The sequence below is a fragment of the Procambarus clarkii genome, chromosome 19 (assembly GCF_040958095.1).
Source record: "Procambarus clarkii isolate CNS0578487 chromosome 19, FALCON_Pclarkii_2.0, whole genome shotgun sequence".
Lineage (NCBI taxonomy): Eukaryota > Metazoa > Arthropoda > Malacostraca > Decapoda > Cambaridae > Procambarus > Procambarus clarkii.
The window spans coordinates 36,009,322-36,034,448 of record NC_091168.1 but is presented as its reverse complement, the minus strand read 5'-3'; the positions used below and the strand labels follow the sequence as shown (position 1 = coordinate 36,034,448).

Here is a 25,127-nt window from a genome sequence, read left to right as displayed (position 1 = left end):
TACAACTACCCGGTAGTTAGACAATGGTGCTGGAACTGGTTGTTAGGTTAATGGTCCTTGTATCATGTCGCTCCTTCCCTCCTGGTCCTCCTGGTCCTCCTGGTCCTCATGGTCCCTCTGGTCCCTCTGGTCCTCCTGGTCCTCCTGGTCCTCATGGTCCTTCTGGTCCCTCTGGTCCTCCTGGTCCTCATGGTCCCTCTGGTCCTCCTGGTCCTCCTGGTCCCTCTGGTCCCTCTGGTCCCTCTGGTTCTCCTGGTCCCTCTGGTCCCTCTGGTCCTCCTGGTCCTCCTGGTCCTCATGGTCCCTCTGGTCCCTCTGGTCCTCCTGGTCCCTCTGGTCCCTCTGGTTCTCCTGGTCCCTCTGGTCCCTCTGGTTCTCCTGGTCCCTCTGGTCCCTCTGGTTCTCCTGGTCCCTCTGGTCCCTCTGGTTCTCCTGGTCCCTCTGGTCCCTCTGGTTCTCCTGGTCCCTCTGGTCCCTCTGGTTCTCCTGGTCCCTCTGGTCCCTCTGGTCCCTCTGGTTCTCCTGGTCCCCCCTGGTCCTTCTGGTCCTCCTGGTCCTCTTGGTCCCTCTGGTCCTTCTGGTCCTCCTGGTCCCTCTGGTCCTCCTGGTCCCTCTGGTCCTCCTGGTCCCTCTGGTTCTCCTGGTCCTCCTGGTCTCTCTGGTCCTCCTGGTCCCTCTGGTCCCCCTGGTCCTCCTGGTCCTCCTGGTCCCTCTGGTCCTCCTGGTCCCTCTGGTCCCTTTGGTCCTCCTGGTCCCTCTGGTCCTCCTGGCCCCTCTGGTCCCTCTGGTCCTCCTGGTCCCTCTGGTCCTCCTGGTCCCTCTGGTCCTCCTGGTCCTCCTGGTCCTTCTGGTCCTCCTGGTCCCTCTGGTCCCTCTGGTCCTCCTGGTCCTCCTGATCCTCCTGGTCCCTCTGGTCCTCCTGGTCCTCCTGGTTCCTCTGGTCCCTCTGGTCCTCCTGGTCCCTCTGGTCCCTCTGGTCCTCCTGGTCCCTCTGGTCCTCCTAGTCCTCCTGGTCCCTCTGGTCCTCCTGGTCTCTCTGGGCCTCCTGGTCCCTCTGGTCCCTCTGGTCCTCCTGGTCCCTCTGGTCCTCCTGGTCCCTCTGGTGCGCCTAGTACCCCCCTGATGCTGCTGGAGATGAAGTGACCTAAATTAAATTGAAACCGTTTTTATGTCTCTTCATTTCCCGCCACGGGGTGGTGGGTTGTGAGGGGGGGGGAGGTATTGTCAGGTTGGTGAGGACATTAGAAGGGGTTATTTTGGGGAGGGTTGGTGCCATTGTATTCACCTTGTTGTGCTTGCGGGGGTTGAGCTCTGGCTCTCTGGTCCCGCCTTTCAACTGTCAATCAACAGGTGTACAGATTCCTGAGCCTACTGGGCTCTATCATATCTACATTTGAAACTGTGTATGGAGTCAGCCTCCACCACATCACTTCCTAATGCATTCCATCCGTTAACTACTCTGACACTGAAAAATTTCTTTCTGACGTCCCTGTGGCTCATGTGGGTACTCAGTTTCCAACAGTGTCCCCTTGTTCGTGTACCCCTTTTGTTTAATAATCCGTGTTTACCTACCCAATTAAATCCATTGATAATCTTGTATGTGGTGATCATGTGTACATTAATTTTTCTGTCTTCCAGCGTCGTGAGTGTTAGTGCCCAAGTCTCTCCTCGTAGCTACCCACCCCAACTACTTGGGCCGGAGGGTAGAGCGACGGTTTCCCTTCATGCAGGTCGGCGTTCAATCCCCGACCGTCTAAGTGGTTGGTCACCATTCCTTTCCCCCGTCCCATCCCAAATCCTTATCCTTACTTTCTAAGTGATATACAGTCGTAGTAGCTTGGTACTTTCTCCTGATAGTTGCCTCTCCTCGTGGCTCATACCCTTACTCGGGTACTAGTCTGTCGGACCTTCTCCAGTCTAGTCTGGTGCTTGACCAGATACGGACTCCATGCTGGAGCTGCATACTCCATGATTGGTCTGACATATGTAGTATGCAAGGTTCTGAACGATTCTTTACACAAGTTTCGAAAGGCAGTTCTTGAACAACCTGGCATAGGCCGCTGATGTTATTTTTTTTCACACACCCCCAGGAAGCAACCTGTAACAGCTGTCTAACTCCCAGGTACCGATTTACTGCTAGGTAACAGGGGCATCAGGGTGAAAGTAACTCTGTCCATTTGTTTCTGCCACTGAACGTGGACCAGAACCTCTCCTAACCTAACCTAACCTAACCTAACCTAACCTAACCTAAACTAACCTAACGGAATAAGATATAAAATGTTGTGTATGTAGTGTGTGTAGGAGAAGACGTGAATAAGGCGTGAATATGACGTTATAATACCAGGACAGGTTTTGGAACCCACTGGGACCCCGACTGGGACCCCACTGGGACCCTACTGGGACCCCACTGGGACCCCACTGGGACCCCACTGGGACCCCACTGGGACCCCACTGGGACCCCACTGGGACCCCACTGGGACCCCACTTGGGTAAGATAGATGGGTCGGTCGGTCTGAGAGCCATAAAGAAAACAATTCGCGAAAATATCTGCATTTCTGGCCAGAGGTTGCTGGGTCGGGCCGCCTTTGTAATTACCATAAATGACTAGAAATCGTCACCAGAAAACTCGTCCAAAAATGACAAAACCATTATCTACAATGACCCCCCAACCCCATCACCCCAAGAAAATAGTCCCCCTTAAAAAAAAATCACAGAAAATCTTCCAAAAACGAGACGGAATCGCCTACAAAAAAGATATTCAAAGAAACCGCATAAATATCACAAAATCGTCCAACAATGATTTAAAAAAGAAGTCTAATTATAGAGTTAGAGCATGGGACTCTAATTATAGAGCCCCATGCATAACGCTACTCCAGAGGGACAGTGAGAGAGAGAGAGAGAGAGAGAGAGAGAGAGAGAGAGAGAGAGAGAGAGAGAGAGAGAGAGAGAGAGAGAGAGAGAGAGAGAGAGAGAGAGAGAGAGAGAGAGAGAGAGAGAGGGAGAGAGAGAGGAGGCACTCTAACCACCAGGGTTGCTCCTGGTTTTAATAGCTACGTCCTCTTCCTCCTCTTGTCATAAACCTTGCCCCCCCGCACTTGCCCAAGAGTGGCTTCTGATGTTATCTTTTTGTTCAGTAACATTGTGCTGTGGTCACATTTGCATACACGTTAAACAACCGACGGACGCAATAGAGTGATAAACGTGAAACAGGAAGTGAAGGACAGATCTATCTTGAGGTTATCTTGAGATGATTTCGGGGCTTTAGTGTCCCCGCGGCCCGGTCCTCGACCAGGCCTCCACCCCCAGGAAGCAGCCCGTGACAACTGACTAACACCCAGGTACCTATTTTACTGCTAGGTAACAGGGGCATAGGGTGAAAGAAACTCTGCCCATTGTTTCTCGCCGGCGCCTGGGATCGAACCCAGGACCACAGGATCACAAGTCCAGTGTGCTGTCCGCTCGGCCGACCGGCTCGACCGGCTCCAACCCGTCTAGATAAATATATGTACAGAATAAAGGAGGAGACAGGCACACCTCATGGGAGAGACTGTCATAAGGACAGGCAGCGAGTAGGAAGGAATCACAGACAGGAGACAGAGGAAGACAGGTGGACAGACACACAAGGAGGAAGTGGGACGTCATTGACCGTCTGGCGACGGCCAGGGAAGGACGGGAGAGCAAATAGGGTGTAGGGAGGGGGAGTAAATGACTGTGAGACAGATAACGGGAATAGACAGGATGGGTGTGTGGGAGAGTGTGGGGTGAGTGTGGGGTGAATGTGGGTGAGTGTGGGTGAGTGTTGGTGAGTGTGGGTGAGTGTGGGAGAGTGTGGGTGAGTGTGAGTGAGTGTGGGTGAGTGTGGGGAGAGTGTGGGTGAGTGTGGGAGAGTGTGGGTGAGTGTGGGTGAGTGTGGGTGAGTGTGAGTGAGTGTGAGTGAGTGTGGGAGAGTGTGGGTGAGTGTGGGAGAGTGTGGGTGAGTGTGGGAGAGTGTGAGTGAGTGTGAGTGAGTGTGAGTGAGTGTGGGTGAGTGTGGGAGAGTGTGAGTGAGTGTGAGTGAGTGTGGGTGAGTGTGGGTGAGTGTGGGTGAGTGTGAGTGAGTGTGAGTGAGTGTGGGAGAGTGTGGGTGAGTGTGGGTGAGTGTGGGTGAGTGTGGGGAGAGTGTGGGGAGAGTGTGAGTGAGTGTGGGTGAGTGTGGGTGAGTGTGGGAGAGTGTGAGTGAGTGTGAGTGAGTGTGAGTGAGTGTGGGTGAGTGTGGGAGAGTGTGAGTGAGTGTGAGTGTGGGTGAGTGTGGGTGAGTGTGGGTGAGTGTGGGTGAGTGTGGGTGAGTGTGGGAGAGTGTGGGTGAGTGTGAGTGAGTGTGAGTGAGTGTGGGTGAGTGTGGGTGAGTGTGGGTGAGTGTGTGGGAGAGTGTGGGTGAGTGTGGGGGAGAGTGTGGGTGAGTGTGGGAGAGTGTGGGTGAGTGTGGGAGAGTGTGGGTGAGTGTGAGTGAGTGTGAGTGAGTGTGGGTGAGTGTGGGTGAGTGTGGGTGAGTGTGGGGGAGAGTGTGGGTGAGTGTGGGAGAGTGTGAGTGAGTGTGGGTGAGTGTGGGAGAGTGTGGGTGAGTGTGGGTGAGTGTGGGGGAGAGTGTGGGTGAGTGTGGGTGAGTGTGGGTGAGTGGGGGAGAGTGTGGGTGAGGGTGGGGAGAGTGTGGGTGAGTGGGGGAGAGTGTGGGTGAGTGTGGGTGAGTGTGGGGAGAGTGTGGGTGAGTGTGGGTGAGTGTGGGTGAGTGTTGGTGAGTGTGGGAGAGTGTGGGTGAGTGTGAGTGAGTGTGGGTGAGTGTGGGGAGAGTGTGGGTGAGTGTGGGAGAGTGTGGGTGAGTGTGGGTGAGTGTGGGTGAGTGTGAGTGAGTGTGAGTGAGTGTGGGAGAGTGTGGGTGAGTGTGGGAGAGTGTGGGTGAGTGTGGGAGAGTGTGAGTGAGTGTGAGTGAGTGTGAGTGAGTGTGGGTGAGTGTGGGAGAGTGTGAGTGAGTGTGAGTGAGTGTGGGTGAGTGTGGGTGAGTGTGGGTGAGTGTGAGTGAGTGTGAGTGAGTGTGGGAGAGTGTGGGTGAGTGTGGGTGAGTGTGGGGAGAGTGTGGGGAGAGTGTGAGTGAGTGTGAGTGAGTGTGGGTGAGTGTGGGTGAGTGTGGGAGAGTGTGAGTGAGTGTGAGTGAGTGTGAGTGAGTGTGGGTGAGTGTGGGAGAGTGTGAGTGAGTGTGAGTGTGGGTGAGTGTGGGTGAGTGTGGGTGAGTGTGGGTGAGTGTGGGTGAGTGTGGGAGAGTGTGGGTGAGTGTGAGTGAGTGTGAGTGAGTGTGGGTGAGTGTGGGTGAGTGTGGGTGAGTGTGTGGGAGAGTGTGGGTGAGTGTGGGGGAGAGTGTGGGTGAGTGTGGGAGAGTGTGGGTGAGTGTGGGAGAGTGTGGGTGAGTGTGAGTGAGTGTGAGTGAGTGTGGGTGAGTGTGGGTGAGTGTGGGTGAGTGTGGGGGAGAGTGTGGGTGAGTGTGGGAGAGTGTGAGTGAGTGTGGGTGAGTGTGGGAGAGTGTGGGTGAGTGTGGGTGAGTGTGGGGGAGAGTGTGGGTGAGTGTGGGTGAGTGTGGGTGAGTGGGGGAGAGTGTGGGTGAGGGTGGGGAGAGTGTGGGTGAGTGGGGGAGAGTGTGGGTGAGTGTGGGTGAGTGTGGGGAGAGTGTGGGTGAGTGTGGGTGAGTGTGGGTGAGTGTGGGGAGAGTGTGGGTGAGTGTGGGTGAGAGTGTGGGTGAGTGGGGGAGAGTGTGGGTGAGTGTGGGTGAGTGTGGGTGAGTGGGGGAGAGTGTGGGTGAGTGTGGGTGAGTGTGGGTGAGTGTGGGTGAGTGTGGGTGAGTGTGGGTGAGTGTGGGGAGAGTGTGGGTGAGTGTGGGTGAGTGTGGGTGAGTGTGGGGAGAGTGTGGGTGAGTGTGGGTGAGTGTGGGTGAGGGTGGGGAGAGTGTGGGTGAGGGTGGGGAGAGTGTGGGTGAGTGTGGGTGAGTGGGGGAGAGTGTGGGTGAGTGTGGGTGAGTGTGGGTGAGTGGGGGAGAGTGTGGGTGAGTGTGGGTGAGTGGGGGAGAGTGTGTGTGAGTGTGGGAGAGTGTGGGTGAGGGTGGGGAGAGTGTGGGTGAGTGTGGGTGAGTGGGGGAGAGTGTGGGTGAGTGTGGGTGAGTGTGGGTGAGGGTGGGGAGAGTGTGGGTGAGTGTGGGTGAGTGGGGGAGAGTGTGGGTGAGTGTGGGTGAGTGTGGGTGAGGGTGGGGAGAGTGTGGGTGAGTGGGGGAGAGTGTGGGTGAGTGTGGGTGAGTGGGGGAGAGTGTGGGTGAGTGTGGGTGAGTGGGGGAGAGTGTGGGTGAGTGTGGGAGAGTGTGGGTGAGGGTGGGGAGAGTGTGGGTGAGTGTGGGTGAGTGTGGGTGAGTGTGGGGAGAGTGTGGGTGAGTGTGGGTGAGTGTGGGTGAGGGTGGGGAGAGTGTGGGAGAGTGTGGGTGAGGGTGGGGAGAGTGTGGGTGAGTGGGGGAGAGTGTGGGTGAGTGTGGGTGAGTGTGGGTGAGTGGGGAGAGTGTGGGTGAGTGTGGGTGAGTGGGGGAGAGTGTGGGTGAGTGTGGGAGAGTGTGGGTGAGGGTGGGGAGAGTGTGGGTGAGTGGGGGAGAGTGTGGGTGAGTGTGGGTGAGTGTGGGTGAGTGTGGGTGAGTGTGGGGAGAGTGTGGGAGAGTGTGGGTGAGTGTGGGTGAGTGTGGGAGAGTGTGGGTGAGGGTGGGGAGAGTGTGGGTGAGTGGGGGAGAGTGTGGGTGAGTGTGGGTGAGTGTGGGGAGAGTGTGGGAGAGTGTGGGTGAGTGTGGGTGAGTGTGGGTGAGTGTGGGGAGAGTGTGGGTGAGTGTGGGTGAGTGTGGGTGAGGGTGGGGAGTGTGGGAGAGTGTGGGTGAGGGTGGGGAGAGTGTGGGTGAGTGTGGGTGAGTGGGGGAGAGTGTGGGTGAGTGTGGGTGAGTGTGGGTGAGTGGGGGAGAGTGTGGGTGAGTGTGGGTGAGTGGGGGAGAGTGTGGGAGAGTGTGGGTGAGGGTGGGGAGAGTGTGGGTGAGTGTGGGTGAGTGGGGGAGAGTGTGGGTGAGTGTGGGTGAGTGTGGGTGAGGGTGGGGAGAGTGTGGGTGAGTGTGGGTGACAACTGGTGAACGTAATTGTGGGTCCACTACCGCCCACAGGATGGGTATGGGGCCCACTACCACCCACAGCATGGGTATACCTGGTTGATACCTGGTTGATGGGGTTCTGGGAGTTCTTCTACTCCCCAAGCCCGGCCCGAGGCCAGGCTTGACTTGTGAGAGTTTGGTCCACCAGGCTGTTGCTTGGAGCGGCCCGCAGGCCCACATACCCACCACAGCCCGGTTGGTCCGGCACTCCTTGGAGGAAATGATCTAGTTACCTACTAAAGATGTCCACGGTTGTTCCGGCAATATTTCTGATGCTCGCTGGGAGGACGTTGAACAACCGCGGACCTCTGATGTTTATACAGTGTTCTCTGATTGTGCCTCTGGCACCTCTGCTCTTCACTGGTTCTAGTCTACATTTTCTTCATGTCGTTCACTCCAGTACGTTGTTATTTTACTGTATAGATTAGGGACCTGGCCTTCCAGTATCTTCCACGTGTATATTATTTGATATCTCTCTCTTCTTCTTTCTAGCGAGTACATTTGGAGAGCTACTCAAGATGGGACAACGCAAGTGTCTTGAAGAGTACAACCATTATGATGGATTTGAAAGTTCTCGTAATCCATTCTATCATTTTTCTGGCTGTCGCAATATTTGCTTGGTTATGCTCCCTAAATGTTAGGTCGTCAGACATCATTATTCCCAAATCCTTTACATGCTGTTTTCCTACTATGGGTACATTTGATTGTATTTTGTACCCTGTATTATGTTTAAGGTCCTCATTTTTACCGTACCTGAGTACCTGGTATTTATCACTGTTAAACATCGTGTTATTTTCTGTTGCCCAGTCGAAAACTTAATTAATATCTACTTATAGTTTTTCAATGTCTTCAGCAGAGGTAATTTACATGCTGATTTTTGTGTCATCTGCAAAGGATGACACGAAGCTGTGACTGGAATTTTTGTCTATATCAGATATGAGAATAAGGAAAAGCAGCGGTACAAGGACTGTGCCCTGAGGTACAGAGCTTTTAACTGCGCTCGGACTCGACTGTTACTCGCCGAGTCCTGTTCGACAGAAAACTGAGTATCCAGCGTCCTACTTTACCGGTTATTCCAATTGACCTCATTTTGTGTGCTATTACTCCATGGTCACATTTGTCGAATGCCTTTGCGAAGTCCGTGTATATCACATCAGCATTCTGTTTTTCTTCTAATGTCTCAGTGATTTTGTCATAGTGATCAAGTAGCTGTGAGAGGCATGATCTTCCTGCTCTAAATCCATGTTGGCCTGGGTTGTGGAGGTCATTGGTTTCCTTGAATCTAGTGACCTGACTCCTGATCACTCTCTCAAATACATTTATTATGTGGGACGTTAGTGCAACTGGTCTATAATTCTTTGCCAATGCTTTGCTCCCTCCCTTGTGTAGAGGGGCTATGTCTGCTACTTTAAGTGCATCTGGTATCTCCCCCGTGTCCAAGCTCTTCCTCCACACTATACTGAGTGCCTGTGCTACTGGCACTTTGCATTTCTTTATAAATATTGAATTCCATGAATCTGGACCCGGGGCCGAGTTCATCGGCATGTTTTCAATTTCTCTTTCAAAGTCTAGTACGCTCGTGTTGATATCAGTTATATTTACAGGGGTTTGGATATCCCGCCTAAAGAAATTGGCAGGATCTTCCACTTTCACACTGTTTATCGGAGTGCTAAACATGTCCTCATACTGCTTTTTTAGGATTTCACTAATTTCTTTGTCATCCTCTGGGTATGAACCTTCACTTGTACGAATGGAAGGTGGGGTATAGGTATGGGGTCCGCTACCACCCATTGGATGGGTGTAACACGGGTTTGGGTTCCTCACTCTTTACTTCCTTCTTTCTACTCCCTCTACCCGTATTCTTACTTTTATTTCTAAACCAAGGGACTCCAAAACTTTTACCAAAGCCAACTCCACGCCACGTGGTCCTAAGACGATTGACCGACTTAGGATTCTACACCCAGTATGACGTGACCTAAGCTCTGAACAAAACCCTAGAGTCACCTCTGCTGCCACCACCAGACCAGTAATACAAGAGCAATGATCGAGGTCTGGATCGATCACGCTAATTAATCAACCTAGGGGCTTGATCCCCACTATAAACGATGACCTTGAGTGTGGAATAAATTACACGGTAATGATAATTCCGATTCGATGTTAGAATCGGCGCCCAATGCAACTCCGCCTCGTGTGGACCACGTGACCAGGACAAGTATACACATAAAACACATGGAAACAATAAAATGCAAATTAATAACAAATTTAATTTATTAAAAGAAAACTAAGACAAAATCTAAATAGGTTCACTCCCTATCACTTTAACACTCCCTACTTGACCTGAATGGCAAATGAGAAGACTATTTCTATACATAACCATAGCAACTATACCTCTATGTTTTCCAGCTAAGATGTGGTGCTGGTTTGGGGAGAGGTAAGATGGTTGACCTCTCCCAGCTGCTCCCGTATTCACACTGACTTGTCCTCGTCTGGCCTAGCCCAGACTAGAACCTTGTATTGTTCCGCATCGCTTACCCAGTTACTTTAGCACGGTTAAGTTATAACAATTATCCTCTGTTTATACTGAATTGATCCAGACTGGTTGAATTATTTTACTGAATTAAATTACAAACATCTAACGGCAGAGCTGTTCCCGATCACAAAAATGGTTATTAAAACTTTGAGAAATATTAGACATGTCAACCCTGCTGACCTATGACCGCCGGTCACTCCGCCTCAAAAGTTAGATCTGATTCGTGACGTCACTGATGGTGACTTAAACTCAATAATTAGAATACTCTTGATATTGTACCCAGTACTATTATACAATACAATTTTAATGCAAAATGAATAAAGGCTAATTTTCTCTAAATTCCTGAATACTATAGGATGATTCATTATACGCAGATATGAACAAAGCGTCGGTTATTTCCACCGCGAATTCCCCTGGGGGTCAGGTCACCATGCGGCTCAGCTTCCCATTCTCTTTTGTCGATAAACCACTCTGGATAATTCTTACAACAGCCTAGTTTGTTACATGGGAATGGGGTCCACTACCGCCCACAGGATGTGTATGGGAACCACTACCGCCCACAGGATAGGTATGGGGTCCACTACCGCCCACAGGATGGACATGGGGTCCACTACCGCCCACAGGATGGGTATGGGAACCACTACCGCCCACAGGATAGGTATGGGGTCCACTACCGTCCACAGGATGGGTATGGGGTCCACTACCGCCCATCGAATGGGTTTGGGGTTCACTACCGCCCACACGATGGATATGGGGGGTCCACTACCGCCCACAGAATAGGTATGGGGTCCACTACCGCCCACAGAATCGGTATGGGGTCCACTACCGCCCACAGAATCAGAATGGGGTCCACTACCGCCCACAGGATAGGTATGGGGTCTACCACCGCCCACAGAATGGGTATGGGGACCACTACCGCCCACAGAATCGGTATGGGGTCCACTACCGCCCACAGAATCAGTATGGGGTCCACTACCGCCCACAGGATAGGTATGGGGTCTACCACCGCCCACAGGATGGGTATGGGGACCACTACCGCCCACAGGATAGGTATAGGGTCCACTACCGCCCACAGGATGGGTATGGGGACCATTACCGACCATTGGATAGGTATGGGGTCTACCACCGCCCACAGGATGGGTATGGGGTCCACTACCGCCCACAGGATGGGCATGGGGCCCACTACCGCCCACAGGATGGGTATGGGGTCTACCACCGCCCACAGGATGGGTATGGGGTCTACCACCGCCCACAGGATGGGTATGGGGTCCACTACCGCCCACAGGATGGGCATGGGGCCCACTACCGCCCACAGGATGGGTATGGGGTCTACCACCGCCCACAGGATGGGTATGGGGTCTACCACCGCCCACAGCATGGGTATGGGGTCTACCACCGCCCACAGGATGGGTATGGGGTCTACCACCGCCCACAGGATGGGTATGGGGTCTACCACCACCCACAGGATGGGTATGGGGTCTACCACCGCCCACAGGATAGGTATGGGGTCTACCACCGCCCACAGGATAGGTATGGGGTCTACCACCGCCCACAGGATAGGTATGGGGTCTACCACCGCCCACAGGATGGGTAAGGGGTCTACCACCGCCCACAGGATGGGTATGGGGTCTACCACCGCCCACAGGATGGGTATGGGGTCCACTTACGCCCACAGGATAGGTATGGGGTCTACCACCCACAGGATAGGTATGGGGTCTACCACCGCCCACAGGATGGGTATGGGGTCTACCACCGCCCACAGGATGGGTATGGGGTCTACCACCGCCCACAGGATAGGTATGGGGTCTACCACCGCCCACAGGATAGGTATGGGGTCTACCACCGCCCACAGGATAGGTATGGGGTCTACCACCGCCCACAGGATGGGTATGGGGTCTACCACCGCCCACAGGATGGGTATGGGGTCTACCACCGCCCACAGGATGGGTATGGGGTCTACCACCGCCCACAGGATGGGTATGGGGTCTACCACCGCCCACAGGATGGGTATGGGGTCTACCACCGCCCACAGGATGGGTATGGGGTCTACCACCGCCCACAGGATGGGTATGGGGTCTACCACCGCCCACAGGATGGGTATGGGGTCTACCACCGCCCACAGGATGGGTATGGGGTCTACCACCGCCCACAGGATAGGTATGGGGTCTACCACCGCCCACAGGATGGGTATGGGGACCACTACCGCCCACAGGATGGGTATGGGGTCTACCACCGCCCACAGGATGGGTATGGGGACCACTACCGCCCACAGGATGGGTATGGGGTCTACCACCGCCCACAGGATGGGTATGGGGACCACTACCGCCCACAGGATGGGTATGGGGTCTACCACCGCCCACAGGATGGGTATGGGGACCACTACCGCCCACAGGATGGGCATGGGGTCTACCACCGCCCACAGGATGGGTATGGGGTCTACCACCGCCCACAGGATGGGTATGGGGTCTACCACCGCCCACAGGATGGGTATGGGGTCTACCACCGCCCACAGGATGGGTATGGGGTCTACCACCGCCCACAGGATAGGTATGGGGTCTACCACCGCCCACAGGATGGGTATGGGGTCTACCACCGCCCACAGGATGGGTATGGGGTCTACCACCGCCCATAGGATGGGTATGGGGACCACTACCGCCCACAGGATGGGTATGGGGTCTACCACCGCCCACAGGATGGGTATGGGGTCTACCACCGCCCACAGGATGGGTATGGGGTCTACCACCGCCCACAGGATGGGTATGGGGTCTACCACCGCCCACAGGATGGGTATGGGGTCTACCACCGCCCACAGGATGGGTATGGGGTCTACCACCGCCCACAGGATGGGTATGGGGTCTACCACCGCCCACAGGATGGGTATGGGGTCTACCACCGCCCACAGGATGGGTATGGGGTCTACCACCGCCCACAGGATGGGTATGGGGTCTACCACCGCCCACAGGATGGGTATGGGGTCTACCACCGCCCACAGGATGGGTATGGGGTCTACCACTGCCCACAGGATGGGTATGGGGCCCACCACCGCCCACAGGATGGGTATGGGGTCTACCACCGCCCACAGGATGGGTATGGGGTCTACCACCGCCCACAGGATGGGTATGGGGTCTACCACCGCCCACAGGATGGGTATGGGGTCTACCACCGCCCACAGGATGGGTATGGGGTCTACCACCTCCCACAGGATGGGTATGGGGCCCACCACCGCCCACAGGATGGGTATGGGGTCTACCACCGCCCACAGGATGGGTATGGGGTCTACCACCGCCCACAGGATGGGTATGGGGTCTACCACCGCCCACAGGATGGGTATGGGGTCTACCACCGCCCACAGGATGGGTATGGGGTCTACCACCGCCCACAGGATGGGTATGGGGCCCACCACCGCCCACAGGATGGGTATGGGGTCTACCACCGCCCACAGGATGGGTATGGGGTCTACCACCGCCCACAGGATGGGTATGGGGCCCACCACCGCCCACAGGATGGGTATGGGGTCTACCACCGCCCACAGGATGGGTATGGGGCCCACCACCGCCCACAGGATGGGTATGGGGTCTACCACCGCCCACAGGATGGGTATGGGGTCTACCACCGCCCACAGGATGGGTATGGGGTCTACCACCGCCCACAGGATGGGTATGGGGTCTACCACCGCCCACAGGATGGGTATGGGGTCTACCACCGCCCACAGGATGGGTATGGGGCCCACCACCGCCCACAGGATGGGTATGGGGACCACTACCGCCCACAGGATAGGCATGGGGTCTACCACCGCCCACAGGATGGGTATGGGGTCTACCACCGCCCACAGGATGGGTATGGGGTCTACCACCGCCCACAGGATGGGTATGGGGTCTACCACCGCCCACAGGATGGGTATGGGGCCCACCACCGCCCACAGGATGGGTATGGGGTCTACCACCGCCCACAGGATGGGTATGGGGTCTACCACCGCCCACAGGATGGGTATGGGGCCCACCACCGCCCACAGGATGGGTATGGGGTCTACCACCGCCCACAGGATGGGTATGGGGTCTACCACCGCCCACAGGATGGGTATGGGGTCTACCACCGCCCACAGGATGGGTATGGGGTCTACCACCGCCCACAGGATGGGTATGGGGCCCACCACCGCCCACAGGATGGGTATGGGGTCTACCACCGCCCACAGGATGGGTATGGGGTCTACCACCGCCCACAGGATGGGTATGGGGTCTACCACCGCCCACAGGATGGGTATGGGGCCCACCACCGCCCACAGGATGGGTATGGGGTCCACTACCGCCCACAGGATGGGCATGGGGTCTACCACCGCCCACAGGATGGGTATAGGGTCCACCACCGCCCACAGGATGGGTATAGGGTCCACCACCGCCCACAGGATGGGTATAGGGTCCACCACCGCCCACAGGATGGGTATAGGGTCCACCACCGCCCACAGGATGGGTATGGGGTCTACCACCGCCCACAGGATGGGTATGGGGTCTACCACCGCCCACAGGATGGGTATGGGGTCTACCACCGCCCACAGGATGGGTATGAGGAATATAATAAAGGAACTAAACTTACCTCCCTTCTTGATTTAATGATAATGATTTGGTAACATTTGGGTACAGAAAGAGGTGGGGGGGTTGGGAGGGGGGGTGGAGTGGGGGAGGTGGGGTGGGGGGGGGGGGGGGGTGGAGGGAAATCAACAGATGGTCTGATGTCAACAGTAGATGTTGGGGTGGGCAGTGTTGCGTGACTGGTAGTGGGGCAGGATGAGAGGGGTGTGGGGAGTGGGGTGTGACGCTGGTGGGTGGGGTGGGCGGGGAGAGATGGGCGGGCGGGGCGGGACGCCGTGTTCACAAAACGACGGTTTTCACGGCGGGGGACGATGTTTTGGGCCGAGAAGGTGGCGGTAATCATGTAATTGTGGGGTGGTGGTGGTGGTGGGGATGGGGGTAGTGGTGGTGATGGTGGTGGTGGTTGGGGTGGTTAGGGAGGTGGTGGTGGTGGTGATGGTGATTGGGGTAGTGATGGTGGTGGTGGTGGTGGTGGCGATGGTGGTGGTGGTGATGGTGGTGATGGTGGTGGTGGTGATGGTGGTGGTGGTGGTGGTGGTGATGGTGGTGGTGGTTGGGGTGGTTAGGGAGGTGGTGGTGGTGGTGGTGGTGATTGGGGTAGTGATGGTGATGGTGGTGGTGGTGATGGTGGTGGTGATGGTGGTGGCGATGGTGGTGGTGATGTTGCAAATTACACAAAATCAATGACTATTCATAAATGATTGTACATATATAATTGGGGAAAAGTCTCCTTTCTCCCTTCCCATCTTAATCACCTTGCACGTGCTGCTATTGAACTCAACCAACCATTTATCAGTTCGCTCCTAGCCCTGCTTCAGCTGTAGGTGATAGTGGTCCATATACCTATTCTTCATCTGAACATTTCTTGAACTATACGACCTACAGGGGCTACAGGTTGTATTGTCAGTTATTTTTATGTATTTCAAAAAAATTTAAATCAAATTTTTTGTATATTTGTTTGTATTTTCGATCAGATTTTTTTTTAAATAATGTTGTTGTAGTAGGAGGCCTGTACCGGTAGTAGGAGGTCTGTACCGGTAGTAGGAGCCCTGTACCGGTAGTAGGAGCCCTGTACCGGTAGTAGGAGCCCTGTACCGGTAGTAGGAGCCCTGTACCGGTAGTAGGAGGTCTGTACCGGTAGTAGGAGCCCTGTACCGGTAGTAGGAGGCCTGTACCGGTAGTAGGAGCCCTGTACCGGTAGTAGGAGCCCTGTACCGGTAGTAGGAGCCCTGTACCGGTAGTAGGAGCCCTGTACCGGTAGTAGGAGCCCTGTACCGGTAGTAGGAGGTCTGTACCGGTAGTAGGAGCCCTGTACCGGTAGTAGGAGGCCTGTACCGGTAGTAGGAGCCCTGTACCGGTAGTAGGAGCCCTGTACCGGTAGTAGGAGCCCTGTACCGGTAGTAGGAGCCCTGTACCGGTAGTAGGAGCCCTGTACCGGTAGTAGGAGCCCTGTACCGGTAGTAGGAGGTCTGTACCGGTAGTAGGAGCCCTGTACCGGTAGTAGGAGGTCTGTACCGGTAGTAGGAGCCCTGTACCGGTAGTAGGAGCCCTGTACCGGTAGTAGGAGCCCTGTACCGGTAGTAGGAGGTCTGTACCGGTAGTAGGAGCCCTGTACCGGTAGTAGGAGCCCTGTACCGGTAGTAGGAGGTCTGTACCGGTAGTAGGAGCCCTGTACCGGTAGTAGGAGCCCTGTACCGGTAGTAGGAGGTCTGTACCGGTAGTAGGAGGTCTGTACCGGTAGTAGGAGCCCTGTACCGGTAGTAGGAGGTCTGTACCGGTAGTAGGAGCCCTGTACCGGTAGTAGGAGCCCTGTACCGGTAGTAGGAGGTCTGTACCGGTAGTAGGAGGTCTGTACCGGTAGTAGGAGCTCTGTACCGGTAGTAGGAGGCCTGTACCGGTAGTAGGAGCCCTGTACCGGTAGTAGGAGGCCTGTACCGGTACTAGGAGCCCTGTACCGGTAGTAGGAGCCCTGTACCGGTAGTAGGAGCCCTGTACCGGTAGTAGGAGCCCTGTACCGGTAGTAGGAGCCCTGTACCGGTAGTAGGAGCCCTGTACCGGTAGTAGGAGCCCTGTACCGGTAGTAGGAGCCCTGTACCGGTAGTAGGAGCCCTGTACCGGTAGTAGGAGCTCTGTACCGGTAGTAGGAGCCCTGTACCGGTAGTAGGAGCCCTGTATCGGTAGTAGGAGGCCTGTACCGGTAGTAGGAGCCCTGTACCGGTAGTAGGAGCCCTGTACCGGTAGCAGGAGCCCTGTACCGGTAGTAGGAGCCCTGTACCGGTAGTAGGAGCCCTGTACCGATAGCAGGAGGCCTGTACCGGTAGTAGGAGCCCTGTACCGGTAGTAGGAGCTCTGTACCGGTAGTAGGAGCTCTGTACCGGTAGTAGGAGCCCTGTACCGGTAGTAGGAGCCCTGTACCGGTAGTAGGAGCTCTGTACCGGTAGTAGGAGGCCTGTACCGGTAGTAGGAGCCCTGTACCGGTAGTAGGAGCTCTGTACCGGTAGTAGGAGGCCTGTACCGGTAGTAGGAGCCCTGTACCGGTAGTAGGAGGCCTGTACCGGTACTAGGAGCCCTGTACCGGTAGTAGGAGCCCTGTACCGGTAGTAGGAGCCCTGTACCGGTAGTAGGAGCCCTGTACCGGTAGTAGGAGCCCTGTACTGGTAGTAGGAGCCCTGTACCGGTAGTAGGAGCCCTGTACCGGTAGTAGGAGCCCTGTACCGGTAGTAGGAGCCCTGTACCGGTAGTAGGAGCCCTGTACCGGTAGTAGGAGCTCTGTACCGGTAGTAGGAGCCCTGTACCGGTAGTAGGAGCCCTGTACCGGTAGTAGGAGGCCTGTACCGGTAGTAGGAGCCCTGTACCGGTAGTAGGAGCCCTGTACCGGTAGCAGGAGCCCTGTACAGGTAGTAGGAGCCCTGTACCGGTAGCAGGAGCCCTGTACCGGTAGTAGGAGCCCTGTACCGGTAGTAGGAGCCCTGTACCGGTAGTAGGAGGCCTGTACCGGTAGTAGGAGCTCTGTACCGGTAGTAGGAGCCCTGTACCGGTAGTAAGAGCCCTGTACCGGTAGTAGGAGCCCTGTACCGGTAGCCGAATGGGATGTGCTTGAGGTAAGCTAAGGTAATGATCAGAAGAAAGCACTAAGCCATCTTGACTAAACAGTACTTGGAAGGGATATGAGGACAAGGAGCTGGGATACGAGGACAAGGAGCTGGGATATGAGGATTTATGCCCAGATTTATGCCTGGGATTTATGCTCAGATTTAGGAGTTACTTGGTCCTCAGTGAAGTTGATTCCAGCAAGGTTCAGGAAGCCATCTCTTGGTCGTGGAATCTCCATAGGTCCTCCATATAATGTTGTTAGTTTCTTGATTATCCTGGTTTCGGTGCTGTGGTGACGTCGACCGTGCTCTCAGCCACAGCTCAGAATGGAACCCAGTCGACGAAGAACTCTGTAGGGTAAGGCAGGTCCTAGTCAACAACGGCTTCTCCAATGGTTTCGTGGAAGACATCATAAGAAGGAAAGTGAAACGCCATGCAACCTCTGAAGAGACAACTAACACAACACCTGTACCCCCTATTAGACTATTTTACAGGAACTTCTTTTCCACAGTTCATAAAACGGAGGAAAGGGTCCTGAAAAATATTGTTAATAGGAACGTTATCCCTACAGACAAAAATCAGAAGATACGATTGACGATTTACTCTAAAACCAAAAAAAACGGCCAACCTACTCATGAAAAACTCTCCAGACACAAAGCAGAACGCTTTAAAAGAGACCAACGTCGTCTATGCCTTCAAATGCCCACTTGGGGACTGTAAGCCTCAAAGAACTCAGTATATAGGCAAGACAACAACGTCTCTTTCCAGGCGATTAACGATACATAAGCAACAGGGCTCCATAAAGGAACATATAATCTCTTCCCACAACCAGACCATCACCAGAGAAGTCTTAACAAACAACACAGAAATCATCGATAGATACAGCGATAGCAGCCGGCTTGACGAGGAAGCATAGGCCAATAGGACCCTTTGCAGTTACTTCCATTCTTCCCTCTCACTTATCCAATTTATACCCATTGCACCGTATTCTGTCTTGTGTTGGTCAAAAGTTTGTTCACCTCATCCAAAACTGTTGCAACATATCACCTCACCCAAATGCGAGTATATAAGTCAAGCTGTTTAGCGTTAGAATTAGTCAAACTCTGTTAAGTGTTTTCAGGTTACAGTTGTGTGTGTGTAAACTAAAGTCTTTGAAAATGTAATAAGTTATTACGAAACGCGTTCAAGCGTCGCGTCAGACTAAAAATAAAAATGAATTTTGGAGAATTGATTTTTCAATTACCATCGACAGTAAAAAGAAACATAAGAAATATTGAGAAAATTCGTGTTAGAATTATTAATCTTACTTTTTCGGTCATATTTAACAACATACGTTTACAAGAAAGACTGCTACCAAAATATACTAATATATGTATATATATATAATATATATATATATATATATATATATATATATATATATATATATATATATATATATATATATATATATATATATATATATATATATATATATATATATATATATATATATATATATGTATATATATATATATATATATATATATATATATATATATATATATATATATATATATATATATATATATATATATATATATATATATATATATATATCCTATGCTGGAAACAGTGCAGGGAGTCGGGTCTGTTTTGTTAGGTTATAATATAGCTTGTCTTGGGACCCACGTTCAATGTTACCTTCAGTAGCAGCTAAGGAAGTTGTTCTTAAGAGTTAAGAGTGAGCAACTAGACCTCGGGGCAAATTTTTTTTTTTTTTAAATGATGCGGTGAGTTGACGATATGAGTGGTGTGTAACCCCCCTCCCCCCCCTCCCTCCCTACCCTGGTGGTGGTGGTGATCAATACTGTGTCTGGACGGTGTGTGATAGCCATCTGGCTCATTAGTATCTCTCTCTCTCTCTCTCTCTCTCTCTCTCTCTCTCTCTCTCTCTCTCTCTCTCTCTCTCTCTCTCTCTCTCTCTCTCTCTCTCTCTCTCTCTCTCTCTCTCTCTCTCTCTCTCTCTCTCTCTCTCTCTCTCTCTGACTGACCCGGGCTGACGGGTGCATAGGCGGCTTGAACTCTCCCCTCACCCCTGTGCCCGCACCCCTATGCCCTCACACACCGCAGGCTGGAGTGAAAGGGAAGGTACTCCATTGGAGGGATAAAGGAGTACCTAAGCAACAGAAGACAACGAGTCACTGTGAGGGGTGAGGCCTCAGATTGGTGAGACGTCACCAGTGGAGTCCCGCAGGGGTCAGTCCTTGGACCTATACTGTTTCTGATATATGTAAATGATCTTCCAGGGGGTATAGACTCATTCCTCTAATTGTTTGCTGATGATTCAAAGATTATGGGGAGGATTAAAACAGAGGAAGATAGTATGAGGCTACAAGATAACCTAAACAAATTGAATGAATGGTCTAACAAATGGCTATTAAAGTTCAACCCAAGTAAATGTAAGGTGATGAAACTAGGAGGGATGAAATAGGAGACCAGAAACTGGATCCAGAATGGGAGATGAAGTCTTTCACGAGACGAACAGAGAGAAAAACCTATGGGTTGATATCACGCCAAACCTGTCTCCTGAAGTCAACATCAAAAGAATAACATCGGCGGCGTATGCGAGGCTGCCTAACATCAGAACTGCCTTCAGAAACTTGTGTAAGGAATCTTTCAGAACCTTGTATACCACGTATGTAAGACCAATCCTGGAGTATGCGGCCCCAGCATGGAGCCCGTACCTTGTCAAGCACAAGACTAAGCTGGAAAAATTTCAGAGGTATGCCACTAGGCTAGTCCCAGAACTAAGAGGCGTGAGTTACGAGGAAAGTCTGAGGGAATTGCACCTCACGTCGCTGGAAGACAGATGAGCTCGGGGAGACATGATCACCACATACAAGATTCTCAGGGGAATTGACAGAGTAGACAAGAATGGATTATTTAACACGGGTGGTACACGAACAAGGGGACTCAGGTGGAAGCTTAGTACCCAAATGAGCCACAGGGACGTTAGAAAGAACTTTTTCAGTGTCAGAGTAGTTAACAGATGAAATGCATTAGGCAGTGATGTGGTGGAAGCTGACTCGAAACACAGTTTCAAATGTAGATATGATAGAGTCCAGGGCTCAGGAATCTGTACACCATTTGATTGACAATTGAGAGGCGAGACCAAAGAGCCAACGCTCAACCCCCGCAAAGTACACCTAGGTGAGTATTACTAGGTGAGTAGCTATGCCATCACCCCTATGCCGTCAACGGACGCCCAATGTGCCTCTCCTTGCCCGAGACAATGGTGGGCTGACACCCAGGTGCCACCCTCCACCCCTCCCCCACCCCTCCCCCACCCCACAGCTGTGTTGATATCACAGCTGACACACCACCCACCACTACTGACACCACTTCCATTGATATGTGTGTTTCATTAGCAGTGACAAAGATAATACTTAAACAAATATCTAATGAAGATCTCACCGACCTAACAAATTCACAAAGGCCTGAAAGTTGTAGCATTAAATATTATGATAGATATCGTGAGGAGACATTCACATATGGGACTAATAGAACAAGAACCCGGCAATGTGATGTTATAGTGGCCAGAATACGCCTGGGATATAGACGTATCTGGCAGCTTTCTCAAAACCCAAATGTCGAGTACACAATGTGTCAACTTTGTGAAAGAGAAAACATGCACTCTCTTGAACATTATATTGTAAAATGTCCCATATTGACTGACTTTCGCCCTCCTGGGCTAACGTATGCTGAACTCTGTAACTACTATATGAGTACTGGAACACTTGATGATATATTGGACTTGTATACAAAATTGACCATGTAATGTATCAATTATACAATGTATGTATGTGATGTAACTATCTAACTTGCAAAAACCTGTAAACCTGTAAAAGCATCTTAATCACCTTCAGTGGTTAAGTTTTTAATTGCACACTAGTTTCTCTATCAGCTATCACACCCTGTCAGAGTAAAAGAGACACATGTATGTGAATGCATTTGTGTGTATATATATGTATATGAACGTATATGTGTGTGTGTATGTATGTGTATAAAGTATATATGGAAGCTGATCAGAATTACATTGTAACACCACTCTGGAAAAGGAGCTGTAACACCCATGACCTCCCCCCCCCTCCTTAGAGTTCACAGCCCAGGGAAGCCTTCTCCAAGAGGTCAGCCTAGATGACCTCCGGATTATCTTGTATGTTGATTAAAAAAATTCCTGGGTTAGTCTTAGTCAGCATAGTTTCAAGTATGTAATATTTCATGATACTCTTGTCAAACATTGCAAGGGAATTAGACTCCAGATTCTTATGTGTAAACATCCATGGATCTCCCCCTTTTGGCCAGGTCAGAGGTCAGTCACACACGTAATTAATAACTCCTCTCTTGAAGAGTGTATGGGGAATGTCAAACAAGCTTATTGAAATATTTTTTTAAGTGTTTGTGCACGTATGGCCCGACCCCCCCTAGCATTTCTGATCTAGGTAGCAACAGACAGTCTTCCCCTCCCCCCTGTTGAGTTGTATATAGAGGTCCTGTAGAGACTTAGTTGGGAGAGTGCCGGACACCGGGGTCCAGAGAGGGCTGTGGAGAACATCGGGAGGTGACAGAGGGAGAGACAGAGGTCTTAAGGTAATGTGTGTGATCTCTGAGGTTTTGTTCTATGTCTAAATTTCTTAACTTTTGGCCAGAGTTAGAGTAGGATTTATAAGTTGTGATTTACATAATTTTGGTATCTCAATAAACTCATGTTAAATTTCCCATCTGTGTCAATTGTTGAATCCTCTTAGCCTTTTGGATATAGTGGCCGACAACCGTCCCATAATTAATGACAGTCATAGAAAGTAGTCTCCAAGTCAAGCAATGTTTCTTGCCTCGTTGCTTGATATAGTCTCAATGGTCAAGGCAGATGGTGGCAGCGTAGTTAATCCTGTGTAGCATTTCCTTGTTGGCAGTGTACCTTTGGTTCCGGTGTAACCATCATATGTCAGCTCATATTACCGTGTTCAATAACAGTGTTACCAAGTGCAATTGTTTAGGAAGTGTTACTCAGGATAAGTAGTGTTTACATTATTTGTTTAGTATCCATTATAGTGGTGTTACATTATAGTGGTGTTACATTATAGTGGTGTTACAACATTTCACATTTATAAATGCACATTAATGACACTATGTAAAAGACACATCGAACACTTTATGTAGGGCATACGTAAATCTGTGTATCTATGTATTTACGTATGTAGGTTAGCTTAGCATTTTAAAAGCACCGAATCACCTTCTGTGGTTGATTGTTCAATAAACCCTTGAACTATATGCTTAACACATCTCTAACCCTGTCCATGGAGGACAGAAAAAAATGTTTACACATAGAACACATTCACACTATACAAACTGAAAACAACATCACACAGACCATATACACTGACGGATCACTCAATACAGCTACAGGGAGGGCAGGAAGTGCTGTTATTGCTCATCAGCCCGATGGCAGCACAATTCAAAGGAATATAAGAATTAGTAACTGGGCATCCACAGTGCAAGCTGAGTTGGCAGGAATACTGGTAGCACTCGAAATTATTGACAACACTGAAGTAGACAGCTTAATTATTTCTGACTCCCTATCCTCACTACGAGCAATAAACAGTTTGCCATCAAGTAATAACGTGCTCTTCTCAGAAGCCAGACGTAGATATATAAGAATACTTAGCAAGAGGGTAAATATAAAAATGTTGTAGATTCCTTCTCACATTGGCATGCAGGAACATGACAAAGTTGACGCCCTTGCTAAGGCTGCAGTAAATAAAGACAGTATTGAACGGAATCTTGAGTTATCAAATAGGTCCCTTAAAAGTGTTATTAGACGAGAACTCCTGGATGGATTTGAAGAAAGTAGAACAGTGCAAACTGGAACTAGCAGGTCCATTGTTCATCACAATGAAATGTGTGAAGTAAAACATGTGTATGGGGCAAGTAACAAAGTCAGTAGACTAACAGATGTTGTCACAGCTCGTATAAGACTTGGCTATAAGTATCTCTGGCAGGTCGGCTTGTATAGGGATCTAGATGAAGTAAAGTGTAAAGTGTGTGGACAAAGACAGGGACACACACTCGAAGACTATATCTTGGATTGTAGTAAAATTGAGCCATTTAGAGATAAATCTAAGCTCACGCTGCAGGATATGGCAACCTATCTTATCACCAAGGATAAATACCTGAAATCCTTGAACTGTATCCATATTTCGCTCCCAGTAGATAAATGACATATGAGATTAAGAAACCAGTAGTGTATTGTGAAGACTACTAATAAACAGCAGCTCCCCTATGACTCTGTGATATCTCAGTTGCTCAAACAATTATGTAATAGCGATAAGACCTACCATTAATGTATAATGACTTTCTGTAAATATATAGCTCTTGAAACAGAACATTCTCTGTAACTAGCTGACATTGTAACTACAAGGTGTGAAGGATAGCTGTGACTGTTAATGTAATCATCACCGGTGAGGTCTGATAAAGACCTTCTGTGCCCTGTGTAATCCTTTTTGCGCTACCGCTCACAGGATGAGTATGGGGTGCACAATAAACTAGCCGCTCCGGCGGCAACAATCAAAATCAATACCACCATCACCTAGAATCTACCTCTACCGCCACTGCTACCAACTGCGAGTCTTAAATGATACATAAAACATTCTAGCAAGTCTCACGTTAAGTCCACGATTGACACCAACAAGGACCCGCAAGGGCTTTAATCTCTCCCAGAGTCGCCTCTTGAGAGAAGAAAGGTACCCAGGGTCGTTAATGGAGACACCAAGGTACCCCGGGTCGTTAATGGGGACACCAAGGTACCCAGGGTCGTTAATGGGGACACCAAGGTACCCAGGGGTCGTTAATGGGGACACCAAGGTATCCCAACGACCCTGGGTACCTTGGTGTCCCCATTAACGACCCTGGGTACCTTTCTTCTCTCAAGAGGAGACTCTGGGAGAGATTAAAGCCCTTGCGGGTCCTTGTTGGTGTCAATCATGGACTTAACGTGAGACTTGCTAGAATGTTTTATGTATCATTTATACGCTCTGTGATTGCCTACAATGCTCTACATCTCACACTGTATACTGACAAAGAGCTGAAATCTCTTGAAACCTTGCAAAATGAAGTTATGCGTCTCATCCTTGGGCCTCCAAAGTCAACGAGAATAGTTAATATGAGAGCAGAGTTAAAATTACCTACCATAAGTGAGAGAATTTTGTCTACTAGCACAGTTTTCGGCGTGAAGGCATTGAGTAGATCTAGACAACATATGAAGTTTCAAGCTAAACTTTCTAATATGCTACACTCACCTGAGGTCTATAGAAGAAGAACGAAATCTGATTATGTATTTTGGTTCTACAAGGTAGCCAACTCCATCAAAATATTAAATATGTACCCAACTCAATTAATGATTAATCAACCAATTACTCCATGGGATAACTGGGATCTATCAGTTGATTTTGTAAATGCACCCAAGAAAGATAGTGTACACTATATTATTAAAACAGTTAACACTGTGCAGCATCACTGAGAGTACTCAGAGTATGGGTAACGATGTGTATCAGTGCTATACCGACGGTTGTGTAGAAGAAGGTGGACGATGTACCGGATGTGCGTGCAACATATTTGAACAATCTTCTCTTGTAATACAGCAATGACGCGCGTCAATGACTGGGCAAGTACAACTCAAACCGAACTT

General features: G+C 51.1%; 1 protein-coding gene across 1 annotated transcript; it reads right to left on the bottom strand.

The window, feature by feature from the left end:
• Positions 1 to 295: 295 nt before the first annotated feature.
• On the bottom strand, positions 296 to 17,639 carry LOC138366417 (uncharacterized). Its single transcript, XM_069327463.1, has 3 exons — positions 17,574 to 17,639; positions 15,344 to 17,377; positions 296 to 1,000 (listed from the first exon to the last, which is right to left on the bottom strand). Exons 1-3 carry the CDS (start codon positions 17,637 to 17,639, stop codon positions 296 to 298), a joined length of 2,805 nt encoding a protein of 934 aa, XP_069183564.1.
• Between the last annotated feature and the right edge of the window lie 7,488 nt (positions 17,640 to 25,127).

Excerpts from the sequence above, each read along its gene's own strand:
- LOC138366417 (XM_069327463.1), bottom strand. The coding sequence starts at position 17,639 with ATGGAGATTCCACGACCAAGAGATGGCTTCCTGAACCTTGCTGGAATC. Across the intron at positions 17,378-17,573 it reads TCAACTTCACTGAGGACCAA|GGCTCCTACTACCGGTACAG; the intron begins GTAACTCCTAAA and ends CTACCGGTACAG. Across the intron at positions 1,001-15,343 it reads GTACAGGGCTCCTACTACCG|GAGGACCAGAGGGACCAGGA; the intron begins GTACAGACCTCC and ends CAGGAGGACTAG.